General features: G+C 36.4%; 1 protein-coding gene across 2 annotated transcripts in view; it reads left to right on the forward strand.

Annotated features, from left to right (window-relative positions):
* The window catches only part of dock1 (dedicator of cytokinesis 1), a 236,687-nt gene that overhangs the window by 52,701 nt on the left and 165,642 nt on the right, over positions 1 to 18,344 (forward strand). For both annotated transcript variants that reach the window (XM_084134948.1, XM_084134949.1), the window contains exons 11-18: positions 2,527 to 2,599; positions 5,012 to 5,091; positions 6,574 to 6,699; positions 7,148 to 7,272; positions 9,622 to 9,720; positions 10,185 to 10,257; positions 13,663 to 13,766; positions 14,756 to 14,936. In XM_084134948.1, coding sequence (XP_083991074.1) covers positions 2,527 to 2,599; positions 5,012 to 5,091; positions 6,574 to 6,699; positions 7,148 to 7,272; positions 9,622 to 9,720; positions 10,185 to 10,257; positions 13,663 to 13,766; positions 14,756 to 14,936 — 861 coding nt within the window. The remainder of the gene's footprint in view (positions 1 to 2,526; positions 2,600 to 5,011; positions 5,092 to 6,573; positions 6,700 to 7,147; positions 7,273 to 9,621; positions 9,721 to 10,184; positions 10,258 to 13,662; positions 13,767 to 14,755; positions 14,937 to 18,344) is intronic.

Here is an 18,344-nt window from a genome sequence, read left to right on the forward strand (position 1 = left end):
ACCCAGTAGTTTTTTTACTATCTCAATAAATCACAAGCACTGTCTCAGAACGCCCTGTTCTAAGATTGCTCTCACTGTGCTGAATTGAAACTGAATTGCGCTAAGCCCCACCGACGTGGTTTGATTGACAATCTGGTTTTGGCATAGATCCCGCCCTCGGTGATCTGTACACCATCCTCCATTGTTTCAGCGACAGCCGGTAATGTCTCCTAAGAAGTGTAGGTGTTCTGTTGTGGGATGTAAGAATGGACATAGTAGTCTTCACTGACATCAGAGCCACTGAAAACACAGCAGATAGATTTTATTTATGAAGAAAAGGCGCCACTTAAACTTCCTAAATATGTTTATGTTTGCGCGAATCATTTTCTGACTGACTGTTTAGTGAACGAGGGTTAAAGTTAATCCTCAAGTGTGGATCGTTGCCAAGCTATTTATTGTCGTCGTCATAGGATGTCTCAACAAACAACGTCAGACAGTTTTATGTCACGTATCATTTTTTGCAGCAATTACAAATGTAAATAAATTAAGGTCTGCTCTATCTCCATAGACAGTATATAAACGTCTATCTCCCTGCAGCATATGTTTTCTGGTTCTGTATAGCCATCTTCTCACATTTGCCACATAAGCATAAACCTGTACGACAAGTAATGTCAACATGACGCAACAGCACCCCTGGCATAAATATAATTTCGTTTGTACTTAAGAAAAAAATAAATAATAATTAGTTAATATTTATTATAGTTAATATTAATAATAATGTACTTAGCAAACGTTATCACAGTATTTGTGTGTGTGTAGTTTCAAAAAATTGCGCGAACGTTATCACAATTCGTGTGTGTGTGTGTTGCACATCCATAATTGCAAAGGGGACGCGATTAAAACTTTGTAAGTACATAAATGTATCAAATAACCATTCCGAGACGTTTAGTCCATTCTCATTCGTGTTTATTCTGTGCCGGACTCTCTTCATCATCTGGGTCCAGCAGGGCGGGGATATGCAGCTCATTTACATTTAAGGTGGTACACACCAAAACAGCTCTTTTTAAAACAGGCCCCAAAAATGACATTTTCAAATGGTTATAATAAATTAACTGTGGGGTATTTTGTGCTGAAACTTCACAAATACATTCTGGGGACACCCAAGACCAATATTACATCTTGTAAAAAGGGGCATATTAGGTGCCCTTTAAGGTTGAGCCACTGTAGTCACTTGGACTATTTTAACGATGTCTTTTCTAACTTTTCTGGGCCGGCAGAATGAAATTACATAGAAGCCTATGAAGAAGTGAGTCAGCTCTCAGATTTCATCAAAAATATGTTAATTTGTGTTCTGAAGATGAACGAAAGTCTTACGGGGTTGGAACAACATGAGGGAGAGTGATTACTGACAGAATTTTCATTTTTGGGTGAATTAACCCTTTAAGGCGAGACACGGCAGGCAAAAACATCTTTTTGCCTGCCGTGTTTTTTTTTTTACTGGTCAATTTTGAGATTTTTGGATATTTGTCTTCAATAACATGTCTTCTTTCAGACTTGTGGTGAAAAAAAGTCCTTTATTTTACTACACTTTTTCTGTTTGCGTCTGTAGATTTCTCATAAGTTCAACAAAAGTTGGCGTTCTTAATCAACATGCTGCTCCGCGATCGCTGCTGGCACCCTGTCATCACATACACCGTTAGGAAGCTCTCTCTCTTCTGTACATTCCTGTCGGATCTAAATATGGTCATTTCCTTTTTTCAGCAACCAATCGTGAAAGTAAAAGGGCTGAATGCGCAATCTCATTGGCTGATGATAAATCTTTAAAGCCCGTTTTCTCAAAATGACTTTTCTCTCATACTCCAAGTCCGAAATCTCCACTTCAGTAGCATCTATATACACCAAACTTTCCAGTCTTGTACCTAGTTATATTATGCAGACATTTACAGAGGGATTTGTAAATATATTATTCCTAGCCTGATGTATATAACATTTTATTCCAAAAAAACATGGCGAAAATCATTTTTTTAAGGCTATTGACAGTATTTTCTGATTCACAGGACAACAAAAGTAGATATCCATAAATCCCTCTGTAATTTTTTTCCCATCTAATATGTGAACACAATGAAAAAATAATTTTTAACCTGGCTTTATCCAATACTCAGATTTTGTTTTTTAAAATATATGCAAATTAGCGCATATTTAATTAGATATTGCCTAATTTGCATATTTAAACATTAAATTACAGAAAACTTGTAATACATTTTTTTTCTCATCTTAATGTAGGTAATCAACTGGGAAAGTTTCATGGTGATATCTGCTAGTTAAAAATGTTACCCTATTCACCTGTAGTGTCTCACCTTAAAGTAAATGTCAAATAATGTCGCAATAGTCAATCTTTAATAAAAAAATTTAAAAAATCTGAATTTCATTTTTTATATTTTTTATTTTGTGATGAAATATGAGCTGGTTATTTCTTCTTTTCATGAGATTCACCCAGAGTTGTTCTCCCAGGCAGATATTATTCTCTTCTCATTCCTCTCTCTGCAGTAATGGACGTCACAGACATCATCACGGGCAAGATGGATGACGAGGACAAGCAACACTTCATTCCGTTCCAGCCGTGAGTATGAGTTCATCACAGCAGTCTTTGTGGATGCGAACGCAACATCACGACAGTGACTGCCTCAAAACCCTTCTGAACATTATAAGTGTGTGAAATGCTTTCTAGTTAGGCACTAGGTTTTTAGAAAGGACCAATAAAACCACAGGCACCTACGGTAAATAGAGGCTTCTCGTTTAATGCAAAACAAGTGCTAGATTTGGTTGCATGGTGACACAAAAAAAATCTCACTGACCAATAATATTTGAGGCTTTTGGGCCATCAAACAAACAAAGAAATACGGCTAAAGATTTTTCTAGTCGACTATTAGTCGTTCTTTTAAACCAATAGTCGACTAATCGCACGTTTATGATATCAATTTAATCATTTAAATCAGAGAATAGATGAGTTTCAGGGCTGAGAAAGAATAGCTTATGATATGTAACATTGCTAACATTGTTCTACATTACAGAGAAATACCAAACCATAATACTGACTGGAAAAAATGATTATGAATGTGTTGGGGAAAAAATTGCAAGCAGACTGTCTGAACATTTGAATAATTTATTAATAAACTTGTGATTTCTGAGTTCGTGTTGGCTGCAAAGCTGAAGTTGAGGATGTTGATTCATCATTTCCGCAGGATAGTGGACGCGCATATAAAGAGAAATGGACGTTTCATGTAGATTACGTAATCAGAGAATATTTGTTTTTCGATTTGAATTGGTTCATTTAAAAGTAGACATATTTTTCATGTCTGTGAGGCAAGTATACACTGAGTACACTCTTATCTGTGTGACCAAAAATGGAGTATTTTAAGTTCTGCTATTATCAGGAAAAAATGCAAGTGATTTGGACGGGGCCTTCGGGTTAGTGAGTAAGGTAGTTTATGAGGTATTGTGTATTCATACCTTGTATTTTATGGCATAGGAAGGTTCATTTGAGTGTTAGTTTGTCTGTGTCTGTTTCTCCTGATTTCTGCTGTATCATCTCAATGCTCTGTGTATTTATTCTTTGAAAACAACACTTTACACACACTCTTGTTCTGTAGGAGAGCCATACGTGCCTCACATTCTGTCACTAAATAAGACTACACTTCAGTCTTTCTTTGCTTTGCCACTCTCACAGTCTAGCTGGGTCACTTACCCGCTCGCTCGGAGAGGAATGGAAGAGTTGGTTGTGAATTGTGGGGTGTTTGAAATGGGTGCTCTCACTTTAAGCAGGTTTTTGTTTTGTTGCATCTTATTTGTGACTTCAGATTAGCTCCGTTCCAAAATCCAGTGAACTATCTTGCTGTCTTCTGCTGACTACATAGACGGCTACCTTTTAAGGCCGCATCCTAATTGAAACGGAGCCTCATAAGTGACTGAAGTAAATTAGTCAGATAATTATTATAAATATATATTAAAAAAATCATAATACAATTTATTTTACAATGTTATATAATAATAATAATAATAATAATAATAATAATAATAATAATGATAATAATAATAATAATAATAAAACACTAATAATAACAACAATAATAATATTCTGCCAGATACTCATAAATACATTTTTATTAACTTGAATTAAATAATTTTACAGTATAATACTACTAATAATAAATTTGCCATGTGATAATACATTAATTTAATGATATAATTAATTTAACATGAATTTATTAATAATAATAATAATAATAATAATAATAATATGGATGATAATTATAATAACTTGTTTTCATTAAATTGAATATTTCTTTTTCTTTTTTTTTCTTTTTTGTTGTATTACAAAGACAAATATTCATATAATACACTATTTAATATTGTCATTATTTTGTTGTATTATATCAAATATAAATACAAATGTTTTTTTTTTATATATTTAATTTATAATCAATATTCATTTAGCTTGCCCACTCTCTTGGATGCATTTTTTACTATAGCTGAGGCATATTAAATGGTATCATAACTTTGCTGCCTTTTAGTTGAGATCCGTCATGCCTTTAAAATGCAGTCTAGATAGGCAGCCTACTAGGTTTTGGAGCAGAGCTAGTGTGTATTTTTAGACTCAGCTTCATCTGTGTTTGGGTGAGATGGAGGGTCATCTCTTAAATTACAGCATCTCTTTGTGTCTCTCCTGTCACCCATCCCGCATTACTGTTTGCTAACAAAATGGCTTTTGTCCCTGTCATGGTATCGGTATCACTGTTTGGTGTCTTCCCTCCCTCTCTCCCTCTCGCTTTCTTCATCCATCTCTTCTCTTTCTTTTTCTTCTGCTCATGTCCACCCTTATCTGGCTCTCTGTGGCTACTACTCTTCTCCTCTCTTTCTCTTCCTTCTCTCTCTCCTCTCCGTTGGCGTGTTGCCTGTCGTGTGTGAACTCCAGGCTAGCGTTGGATGACGCCATTCGCCACAGGCAGCTGAACATCTCCCGTTTTTCACCCAGGGTGGCGGGCGAGAACGACTTCCTTCAGACAGTCATCAACAAGGTCATCGCTGCCAAAGAGGTCAATCACAAAGGTCAAGGTAAAGGTCACTGGGCCCAAAGCCAGCACTGGGGTGAACATTATACTAAGGCCCTATGATTTCCATGACGCAGCACATTTAATTTAATAATTGTTACTTTCATTTGCTTACTTTTTAAATAAAAAATAAAATGGGCAACACAGTATATCAAAAAAAAAAAAAAAACATATCATAGGGCTCTACTATTAAAAAAAAAAAAAAAAAGAATTATTAAATTATTAATGTTAGTTAAAAAAAAAAAAAAAACACAAAAAAAAGAATTATTAAATTGTTAGTTGAAACAATTAAATTGATTAGACATACTTTTTGAGTTTTATGTTTTAATGATACCACTAAAACGAGGAATTTCTGAATTCATAAGGTCCTAAAAAATTTTTTTAGGTGAAAATGTTAATTGTTGTTAAATTGTATACGTTTTAATAAATTGCATTTTTTTTTTTTTATGTAACCATTAAAACAGAATCAAGAATAATTAAAACAGAAACAAAATGGAATTCGGGAAAAAATTAAACGTTTTATAGGTCCCTACATTACCCAAGGTTTACTCGTATGCCGTATCTTAACCTACAGTAACTGGTACAAAATTATATCCGTATGGTAAGGAATAATCCTGGTATGAAACGAAGCTGGGATGGCTATTTGACTGGTGTTATTGAACTGCAGTTTAATTATGTGGCCTAGTTTAAGTTTGAGAAGTTAAAAATACAGGATTTTAAAAACTGATCTGTGGAGATTGAGACCGGGCTTGTCCCAGATATGATCAAACTGTGTGTCAGAGTTCCTGCCAGGAGAGTTTCACAATCTAAAGGCGCCTGAATCGTACAAATGACAAAGTTATTGAGCAACATTAATTGAAGTTGAATGGGGTTCATCAAGCATGAGAATTTGTCCATGCCAAGGAGATTGGCAACCGAATATGTTACGACACAAGATCTGTCTGGATGCACTGGTGTCAGATAACATCACAATCCATCACCACAAATACAATCCATAAGGAATCCATACAATCCTTAATGGTCATAAGATATATGGTCATAAGACAATATGATTTTAGTTTTTTCTTTTCTTTTGAATTTGAGGTGAAGTATGACCTGATTTTTTTCTTTATTTTTTTCTTCTTTATTGGGTTTTATAAGTACATCCGCAGAGTCGTTTTTCACCGATATTCTTAAAAGCTCAGGTTATTTGCTCAGATTACTCCATTTAGTCTTTAATTTTGTGGTATAAAATATTCAAATATTCAAATTAAATAACAGTCACTCTGCCTCCTGCAGGGTGTTTTCTCAGCCATTAAACTAATCCGGTGTTCTTAATTATTTTTTGTAGATCATTAATAATGAGATATTATATTACGTTCCTGTGAGCTGTTAAGCACAAATAGGAAATGTTTTTGTGTGTCAGTTCTGGAGACTGTGTGTGTGTGTGAGAGAGAGAGATTGGGTATGTGTGCATTTAATTTCACTCTTTTCCTTTGGTCCTCAGGTTTGTGGGTTACACTCAAGTTGCTTCCAGGTGATATTCATCAGATCCGTAAAGATTTCCCTCACCTGGTGGACCGTTCCACCGCTGTTGCTCGCAAAATGGGCTTCCCAGAAATCATCATGCCAGGTATCCATCATCAAACTCTAGCTTCAATAAGATTGACAATGAGAAGTCCACCCAGACCATTAATGAAAACTAAGCTGCCGAAGTGACTTGTTAAGAACCTGTCATGATGCAAATTAGCATACGACAAACCATATGTTAGGGACGTTATCCCTCTCAGGGTTTTCCAATGGGTTTCTCACATTTTGGCTGTTGTTGATATTCATGGGCCGGAATAGTCAAGAAAAACTAATTTAGTTTACTTTTTACTTGAGAATAAAATAAGAGTAAGCCACCACCCAAATGATGACCTTTGAATGTTCAAGCACCACTTGTTTTAGCTACTTTTGTGCATTTTCCTACAAAAGTCTAAGATCTGTATCTAAGATCTCCAAACGGGGTGTTTTTAGCTGTAGATCATATATTGAGTCTGTTAATAATTGAAAATGAGATGGTGTGCATGTTTTTGCAGGTGATGTTCGTAATGACATTTACGTGACACTGGTTCAGGGGGATTTTGATAAAGGCAGTAAGACGACACCCAAGAACGTGGAGGTCACCATGTCTGTACACGATGAAGATGGAAAGAAACTCGAGGTAATGTGTGTGAGACATAGCCTGACTACGTCAGACTTCGTACTTCCGCTCAATTTCATTTCGCTTCTGTACTCAGTCTGAGACAGCGTCAGAGCTTTCCGTTTTCCTCCGGCCTGAAAACAGCCGGCCAATCAACGAACAGAGGGCGGGCTGAGAGCCGTGACGTAGACACTGATTGTACCGTGGATGCGTAGATTTACTTCACATAATCTGCAAAAGTCGTTCACAGCCATGTTTACTCCGGTATTTCGCTCGATGGTTTTGTTTTCACATCATACATGTGTTTACAGTGGAAGTTAGATGCGGCTGAGCATGCGCATAACACACGCCATAACCAAACGTTATGTGATTGGCTTACGGGTAACCAATGATTTTAAACTTCAGACAAGCGCCCCCCCCCCCCCCGCGAGAAAGAAAACGCTTTTCAATTATGCCATGCCAGACTCTGTCTACGAAGCAAAGCGAAGTAGCAGAGTTTGGTATTACCAGGCTATGTGAGACAAGCATTTTTTTTTTTTTTTATAATTCTCTTTATTGAGGTTTTTTACATATTAAATACAGAAAGACAAAAACACAATAACAAACAACATACATCAGAGGGCATCATTTCTATTTCCATGCTAAGCCAATCAATTAAACATTCTCACCAAAGTAATCTATGAAAGTTTGCCACATTGAATAAAATATTTCAGACTTCCCCCTTAACAAGTATTTAATTTTCTCCAATTTCAAATGACCCATTATGTCTTTCATTAAGGCTGAGTGCGCAGGGGGCATTTTTTGTTTCCAACACAAGAGAATCAGTCTCCGTGCTAACAAGGTCACAAAACAAACCATGCTGTTTTGGGTGTCCGAAAGTTGTACATTGACTGGTTTCACACCAAAAAGAGCCCAAATTGGATCTGACAAGCATTTTAATGAATAATCCAAATTCAATATTACTGAACCTCAGTCGATAGCATTTTTAGGGATAATGTTGATTACTGTAGAAAATCATTTAGACTTAATTTTAATGAAAATAAAAAGTAATGAATACATAATATAATAAAAGGCAGATAAACATGATACAATTGCTTGTCTATGTAAAGCATAGTTGCATATCAAGTAGTTGCACGTCGAAAGGGAAGATTTAGACATTTTTAAGCAATATGCATATTAACTTTTAAAACTGAGCTTTTCCCCTCTCTTTTGACGTGCAACTACTTGATATAATAAATGTAGATATATTTTAAGCTCTTAAAAGCAATCCAAGAGAAAATATATAAATGCTAAAAAGTAAGGGGCCTAAAATTGAACCCTGGGGGACACCATTAGGGACAGAGCCAATCTCAGACCTGAAACCACTCATAAAAACAAACTGGTGGTGATCAGAGAGAAAAGATCTGATCCAGGTTAAAATGGTCTCTGTGACCCTGTTTACACCTGGGGTTTTGGTCGATCGGGTCACAAGTGGACGACGCCAAATACAGGTGTAAACGGGGTGTTAAACGTCTTGAGCTTGTCCACTTTCGACCATTTCCAGAGGTAGTCGAAAACGCATTCGACCGGATTGCTTTCATTGCGCTCATGTTGCCGAATGCATTCAAACGGCGCAAAATACTGTCTTCTCTCCGCATACTGACCTCATGTGTAAACATTACGGGAAGCCAGACGGGATTTAAACGTTGTCTGCTGAAGACCCAGGTTTGGTTTGAAGATGAAAAATGTACCTTGTTTGTGCTTTTTTTACTGTCCACATAATCTTTCCTTCTCACATACAGTCAGTCGCTCTCGCCCAGTCCCTGCGCCTGTCGAGCGGCTGGTCACTTATTGCCCATAATTGGTGCCTGTCAGCTGTAGCATGTGTGTGTTTGTCAGGCTTTGACAGGCCAGGTGTGTGTGTGTGTGTGTGTGTGTGTGTGTGTGTGTGTGTGTGTGTGTGTGTGTGTGTGTGTGTGTGTGTGTGTGTGTATGTGAGTGCATGTGTGTTGAATGCCTGACCCTGACTGTGCAATGGTGAGAAATAAAAACAAAATAAATAAAGCATGCAGTTTTTTCTCCTTAGACCATATGGGCTCCCTATGTTTTCCAGTAGGTAGAATAAAACCTTGTTCTTTAATATTTCATATCTGGGATCCGTCACTTCTGATCTCAATTAGCTTCTGAATTTGGCAGGGAGTCAGATTAAATTAAATTCTGTGCAACAATTAGTTTTTTACTGGCTGGTGTAAATGCACAATGACGAAGTGATCAATGTAATGGCCTTTGGTGGTTCCTCTTTTTAAATAGCTGTTTCTAAAAATAATCTTAAAAAACAAGAAATGTAATCCCAAATACACTCTACATTTGGTTTTCTTCTTTGCCATCTAGAACGTGATCTTCCCTGGTGCTGGAGATGAAGGCATTCTGGAGTATAAATCAGTCATCTACTACCAGGTCAAACAGCCACGCTGGTTTGAAACCTTCAAGGTGAGCGTCACTTATACTGCCACATCTAATGTGTACTAAAATAAGATAAGATTAATTCATTTGACTCGCCCAAGTGTCAAAATACAAATGTATTCTGGGAATTTTCACATGTGCAATTTAGAGTCCATGTTGGGATTTTCACTATCTTTAGTGGAGGTTAATAAATGCACAAAATAGCATATATTAACATTTATAATTGGACCTCAAAGGAAAAAAAATAAATCATGATTTGACCCTTTTAAATGTTTAAAATCTCATAAATATACATTGAACAATAAAGATTAAAGTTCAACGTAAAGGTCACAGTAGCTGCACCCTGCTTAAGTGTCTGTTTTAATCCACATTTATGTCTCTTATTAATATTCAAGACCTTTTAAGGCTTTTTTCCCCTTGCCCTAGTCTCTCTCTAAGCACATCTTATGTATGTGTGAGATCCATCTTGTTTGTGAATTTCTTTGTTGCAGGTTGCGATCCCGATTGAAGATGTCAACAGGAGTCACCTGCGGTTCACGTTCAAACACAGATCGTCTCAGGACTGTAAGTTCAGCACACGTTAACAGCTCAAAGTTTACATGCGAGTGCTTTCAGAGCTGTTTCAGAGCTGTTTAACCAGCGTGTGGCTTACCTGCTGCCTGGAAATTCACTCGTAGAGTTGAAGTGTGGTTGAGCTCACAGCATGTGCCTGATGGTGCTGGTGGTTTCGTGCTTCAGACCTCTTTAAATGTTCTCGAGCATACTTTTTCTTTCTCAGTGAGTTATTAAAATAACTTTTGACTATGACAGAGCCATTTGCATCTGAATGAGTTTGCTATTATTGAGTAGGCTGTTAGCTGTGCATTTGTGGTGCTCAGCTTTACTGTTGCTCATATGTAGGTTTAGTTATTTGAACACCAGACTACAGAGTTTTAGGCTGATGCACAGCTCATCTCTTAGCATTCGTTCACATAGACTTATACCTTGAATCATCCTAGCAACCACTCAGAATTCAACTCACTAAAAACATTCTGAACACAGTAGATGCTGTATAGCAACACCCCGAGAAACTACTCGGAATGTTCAAGCAACTCCATAGCTGCACTTTAAATCTTTAATTTTATTTTTGTTTTTTATTTTTTGTTGTATTTTTATTTTTTATTTTATTTCATTTCTTTTTTTTTAAATAACTGTTACTAATTATTTTACGTATCTGAAAACTGGAAAACTTTTTTTTTTTATAATTTGTGAACAACTAGAGATTAGAAATAAAATATTGTTATATTACATTTTTTTGTAGTGTTTTAAATTAATTTTAATTGAAATTTTATTTATAATTGGATTTTATTTCTTTTTTCTATCTATTTATTTATTTATTTATTTATTTTTAATGACCGTTACTCATTATTTTAAGTATCTGGAAACTGGCGTTTTTGTTGTTTTTAATTGCTAAACAACTAGAGACAAAAAAAAAAAAAGAAATAAAATAATGGATTCAAAGTGCAGCTATGCAGTCTCATCAATTGGTCTACCAATTAATCTATTAATAATTTATGTGCCCATACTGTCAATATATACACTCATACAAGGCCTATTTGATTTGGTTTAAAACAAAAAAACCTTAGTAACAGCATACCAGAGCCCAAGCAACCACCCAGAATTCCCTAGCAACCACATAGCAGCACACTATATTTTGAATACTCTATTAACCACATGAAACGTAATGGCAACCACCCAGAACACCCAAGTGTTATCGAGTCTAGCACGGGAAAATGCCTCTCATAATTGCTTCAGAAGATGTAAAAAACTGGTTTATTGTGCAGCTCTGAAGTTGTTTTCTAGCTGTTTGTTTGTGTGTTTTGCTGAGAGGGAGTTTGTGAATCATATTGGCAGTGAGTACGAGCATGTTTGAGAATCCTGGAAGGTTGTTTATGGGCCAAGAGGCGTCTGGCGTACGGCTGCGGTCATCACACTTAGCTGTGTGTGTTCAACCTTATCCTGGCAGCCGCGTTCTCTCCATCTGCCCACCACATGTTGCCACGGCAGCGCCAGGATGAGAGGGGTGGGGTTTTGTTGCCAGGCGCTGGGCGGAGGATGTAAAATGAATCATTTAGCGCAAATAGACAAACTGGAGCAAATAAACGTCTCGTCAGCTGATATGATAATAAACACTATGACAGTAAGAGGGTCTCAAAGTTTCACACATTGACTGCTGATCTCAGCACAGTTGTTGTCTAGAAGTGCTGAAATGTCACATTTTTAAACAAGTTGTCATTCTGAAGATTATTTTTATGGCAGGTCTGAACTGAGTTAGTGCAATTAATAAGGATTTACTGTTCAAAAGTTTAAGTTTGAAGTTGTTTTTTTTTTACAGTAAAGCCATAATGTTACAATTTCAAATAAATGCTGTTCTTTTAAACTTTTCCTAAATCCTGAAACAAAATCCATAAAAATGTGAAGCAGCAGAAGTGTTTTCAACATTGATAATTATCAGAAATGCCAATCAGCAAAACAAAAACATTAAAATTGACATCCACTTAAGATGAATTATTTCAGATCAGTTCAAATTAATTCGATTTCCATGATTAACAAGCATTGAAATGCTGACATTCATTTCAGATTCAATTCAGATCAGATTCTGATTCACTTCACTCCGTTCATATTAAGATCAGTCCAATTTAAAGGAGTATCAATGGTCAGTTGCGTTTCGAAACACTGACATTTCAGTTTCAATTTATAGGGATTTCTGTGATCATCTGAGCTTTTAAACACTGGCATTAAAATCCGTTTTCTCAAACAGATTGATGCTGACAGGCAATCAAATGTCAGGGAAAATCAGTTGTCGGGATCTTCATCCCTGTCGTACCCCACATGTCTGCCTGTCTGTTTCTTTCTTTCTGATTAAATTTTGAATGTAAAAACATGAAAAATCTCATCTCCTCCTGGTTGATTCTGTCTGTTACTGCCAGAGGCTTTCTGTGGTGTAGGGACCTGGTTCCCTCAATCTTTCTGTCCTGGTACTGCAGTGATGATGATGATGATGATGATGATGATGGTCATCTCATGACCTTTCTGACTCTCTGTCAGCAAGTGCTGTGTTGGCTCTGATGCAGACGATTTTGAGTTGGGAGATTCAAGTGTTTGTGTGGTTTTTCTTAGGTTGATGTTGACATTTCCATTTTGGGATGAAGTACGGGATGTTTCTTTTCTGTCAGAGAACAGACACACTGCTGGAACTCTTGATGAAGCACACCGGCTCTCAGAGGTGTTGTCTGACTGAAATATGCTAGAGATGGTTAGAGTCACGCTGATCTAGAGCGCTATCAGATTCTGTTTGATACAGTTGCCGATGTTATGAAAAGAGTCAAATGAATAAAGAAAGAGTTTAGGTTCAGTTTAGATTAAGTTGCAGGTAAGGTTGGGTATTGTTTGAATTTATCGATTCAGATTCTTATGATTCCTAATTTCAATTTGAATAAGGTAAAATAAAAAAAAACTTAGATATCATTCACATTTATTCTAAGTCTTATTGCAAAACATGTAATTGTAGCTGAATACCATGAGCAAAGGTTTACAAATACCAAAGCAAAAACAACTAGCCCAACTAATATACATTTCAAGCATTATTAAAGACAAGTAAACACTCAGTAATAACAAAAAAACAAAAACAAATTAGCAGTCTGTTAATAAATAATAAATAAACTGTTTTAGGTTTATTTCCAGGTATTCAGGTACAGAAACTGTAATCAACTGTAAAATAACACTGCACTTTCTAATGTAGTTACAAAAGTTATGCTGTTAAGAACCGCAAGTTAATTTTCTCGTTGTTTGACAACAGCAGGAATATTAGGCTGCTGTCACTTTAAGAGCTGCACGGATCTAATATACTGTTACACGTGTGTTTTCTTTGTCAACTGTTTGCATCCACCTAAGACATAACCGACTGTGTGCAATGTTCTTTCTCTGCAGGCAAGGATAAATCTGAGAAGAACTTTGCTCTGTCGTTTGTTAAGCTGATGAGGTATGACGGCACGACGCTGAGGGACGGAGAACACGATCTCATCGTATATAAGGTGAAACCAACACAATCGCCACTGTCTACAGTGCTGTGATCTCAAAGCACACACACACACACGCACGCACGCACGCATACAGAGATGTGAGTTGTGTACTGATGCTGCCTGTCCTCGATTGTCTCATTTAACCTTTGACCCCACATCACAATGTAATCATTATGCAATTAAACTTTGTTCATGTGTTCAATCTATTCACATCTGCATATTAAATAGCTTCATTAATGCAGAATGTCGCCTGGCCGAATCCTTTTTGAGCTATGAAAATTAACCCTCATACAAATCATCACTTTGCCACTGATGTGAAATCGGTTTTGAATGCTTGAGCAAATCTGTCTCTGTAAAAGTAGAATTAAATGTATTAAAAAAACAGTAACACTTTAGTTTAGTGTCCAATTCTTACTATAAACTACTATCTTATTAGCATGCGTATTACTAGGATGTTGGCTAAATATTAGTACTTATAAAGTACATATTATTACCATACTCTACATCCCTTAATCCACCCAATACCTAACCTTAACAACTACCTTACTAGCTATTAATAAGCTGAAGTTAGGAGTTTATTGAGGCAAACGTCTTAGTTAATAAGAATTAATAGTAAATGAGAATTGGACCCTAATCTATAGTGGGTAACACTTTATTTTATTGTGTCCTTGTTACATGTTACATAGTATTAACAGTAAATTATGCATAATTACATGCAACTAACCCTTAACCAAATCCTAATCCTACCCTAACCCTATAGTAAGTACATGTAGTTGCTTAATATTACTCAGTACTTAAATATTTAATTACACTGTAACAATGACACCTTAAAATAAAGTGTAACCCTATAGTGTGACCAAAAAAACAAAAACAGCACAAACATTTGTTTCAACAAGCCTAAATAATGTTTTTTCTGACTGACAGCTGTCATTCATTGAAGGCGTTCTTTAGTCTTGTGCAAAAGAGGTGTTGTACTCATGACTGTGTTTCTCTATTTGTAGGCAGAAGCCAAGAAACTGGAGGACTCCTCCATGTACCTGAGCTTGGCCTCCACCAAACCAGAGATGGAGGAAAGAAATCCCTCGTCAGGGAAGAACACGCAGAATCTCGGCAGCTTCACCATCAGCAAAGACTCGTTTCAGATCTCAACGCTGGTGTGCTCCACCAAACTCACACAGAACGGTGAGACACGTTCTCCCCACTCTTCTATCAGTGAAAGTCGCCATAAGGCCACAAATAGAATAACTAGTGCTGACAAGTCAGTGTTTGCAACCATTTTACTGCAGTAATGTGACACATTTCTGACTAAAAAGGCATTTTGAAAGTTTCTGACTTAGACTTAATCAAATAATTGATTCAGTTGAAAACGGGTTCCTGTAGTTGAATATAAGTGCTTGCTAAAGTCAACCAGTGTTATTTTAGTATCATTGAGATTGGCTATTACATTATCATTGGCTATTACAGTCTTTTTTAATAGACTAAAATAGGGGGGAATTATAATAACTCAAAAACTATATTTTAATTTAGAATCACACATAATGATCGGAAATGTCTAACAAGTAAAGAGGGTGAGTTTTGATTTCAAGTTGACATCTGTATGTTTTGTGATCTGAAGACAAGCTGTGAGGAATTGCAGATGCGGGAAGATTATTACAGTCGGATCACATACAGGATGCAGTGAAGTCCACTGCAGTCCTGACGCAATCGCTCCTTTACTCCCTCCTCTCCTCTTTAAGCATGTGTTTGTTGCTCTATGAATCTTACAGAAACTGCGTACCCATCAGCCTTTGGTCATGGTGTAGCGGCAGGCATGAATATGTACAGTGGACAGGTTAATGACTCTAGAGCACTGCGGTAGTAAATCTGATGAGCAAGTTTAAAATACTGTGAGAACTTAAAATCAGAGATAGATGTCACAGGGGGAGCATAAAGTCGTCCAAGTGTAGGCCAATGAAAATAAATGATACAGGATAAAAGAAAGAAATGAGTCCAGTGTTTCTTTCATCGATTAATCTACAGTGCCATAGCAAACAAAGTTATATTGCATCCGAGTTGTTAGCTTGCAGTCTAAATTGATAGTGATAAACCAGGTTAACACAACAAAATACGAAGACAATAAATTGAATTTTGAATGTAGTCTTCTATTGGCAAATGATTCATTTGATCAGTTTGTCAGTGAATCTTTCAGAAAGACTCACAGGTATTGAATCAGTCTCATGAATATCTGAGCGGCGATGATGTGTATTTTTGAGTGTCCCTGATTCAACGTTTGCATGGGTTTGGGGGCGGGGCTACATGTTTATCCAACCAATGGTAGACAGAGGAAGTGTTTGGGAAACCTGAAAACACTTTGTTATGCAGATTCATTTAGTGATGCAACTTTAAAATGTCACAATAATAATATAGTAACATTAAATGTCTTCACTGTTGATCATTTGAATGCATCCTTGCTAAATAAAAGTATTAATTTATTTAAAATCGTACTGACCCCATTTTGGAACAATTTATGGAAGGGGTTTCATAGAAAGTTTTAGTTGCATGATTCATTTTTTGAGCATGTTTGAATGAATGATAGTGCCTCAGTCTGCTCCGATAGACATGTTGTAAAGCACTCGTGATTCAGATACATGCGTCTGCTGAGTGATTCAGGGTCAAACGCGGCCTGAATGCAGAGCAGCCAAGCGTCAGTGATGCCATCATTAAGATTGAGGTGCGTGAAGTCACATCAGAGAGCATGCTGGCCCTGCGACGGCAAAGATGAAGACAAAATACACGTGCGAGAGTGAGATGGAGTGAAGTCGGCATCAGAAATGGCCTCGGTTAGTGCATGCGCAGGTATGAGGAGGAGACGGACCACTGGCTGAAAAATCAGTGAGAGAACGTGCAGCGTTTATTACGATTGGAAGTCCTGACTTTTAGAATAAATGCTTGAGTAAATGCTAAATTCAAGATGTGAACTCTTTGTGGCGTGTTTAAGCTGGTAATTCACATTCTAGGGTGGACAGACGTCTCTGTTTTTCTGTTTTTGGCGTCCTATCCCCGACTGGAGCTGTCCCCATTTTACAGCACATTCACAATAAAAGCTAGTAGAAATGAGATCCTATTTATAGTTTTTTACTAATTAATAGTTTTAATATTTTTTTTTTTAAATGTATTTTAATTTCAGTTTTAGTAATTCCGTTGTTTTTGTCTTTTTTTAATATGACTGTTTATTCTTTTATTAATTTTATGGCAGTGTTTTAGTTATTTCAAATGAAATAATATATATTTTTTTAATTTATTTTATTTAACGTTATTTTATTTCTAAGAAACACACACATGCACACACACACCTAAAATGCAAAATATGCCTAATAATGGAGATTAAAGATCCTTTTCTAAAATCACAAACATAAAATTACATTTGAAAAAATTGAAATGAAAATATTAAATTAGAAATATTTGGTATATTATATATTATGACTGTTAATATAAAATAACAGTTTTTTTATTCATATGTTCTCATATTTATTTTGTAACATGTTTTTGTGAAATCATAATTTTATATAATATAATACATAATGTAGCTTTTTGCAATTGTTACTATTTACTATTTTTAATAGTGTGATTTTTGGTGAATTGTATTAAAACCAGTTAAAGGTAGTTTGACACACTGGCATTATAGAATGAATAATAATAATATGGAACCAACAACAATAAAAAAAAAAGAAAAAAAAAAGGGAAAGCATATGGAAATATAGTGTCCTTTTTTTTATTTTATATATAATTACAAGCAAGATTTCACTGATATTTTGACCACTGATCCAGGAAATGTTTCCCATTCATTCTCTCTTCTTTTCCGTCACTGGTAAGTAGTGAGAAATAAGTGCACTATCATTAAACTTTGCAACAGTTGCTGATCTTTGATGTAAATCAGCTTGTGCTTCTGAGACACTCTGAGACACTTAAAAGCGGAGCTAGCAAACACTTGACTGCTGTCAGAATGCCAAGATGTTTTCTGCTCTAATTTCAAAGCTCCCCTGCTACACCAAGACACAAGCAGCAAGAACCATTGATAAGCCTCACGCTATGCAGTGTGCAATCTGAGAGCTTTATAGGCCATCTTTATCCCCGCCGTACAGCCAAATAATTCCTCTCACATAGCGTTATGAGGCAGTCCGTGCTTGTGAATTGATTGCAGAGGTGCTAATGACTATTAGCGTGTGGTTTTACGCGACCCCTGAGCCACGGGGCCAGTTTAGACGGAGCTTTAATGAAGACCTTTGTCAAAAATCTCAGTTCTGCAGGTAGCAGATGAGGTAATGAGGTCACTAAGGAATCGTCAGATGGAAGATATTAGCATATAAACACAGGTTTTGATTGTTGTAGGCCACAGAAGCTCTTTTCCCCCTGAGAGGCCTTGTCCATCAATGCCGACTTTGTTTTCTTTTTATATCACGTTAAATGTCGAAAAAGTAAAATAGCTAGGCTCTTAATATCATATCGAGCCATAGAATCCCGCTGTTCTGCTGCACCAACTATTTGTGGTTTCTGCATAATCATCGCAGGTAGAAATCAATAAGAAATGCTGGAGCGCTGGTGAACGTGCGT

Source organism: Abramis brama, assembly GCF_963993115.1.
Source record: "Abramis brama genome assembly, chromosome: 14".
Taxonomy (NCBI): domain Eukaryota; kingdom Metazoa; phylum Chordata; class Actinopteri; order Cypriniformes; family Leuciscidae; genus Abramis; species Abramis brama.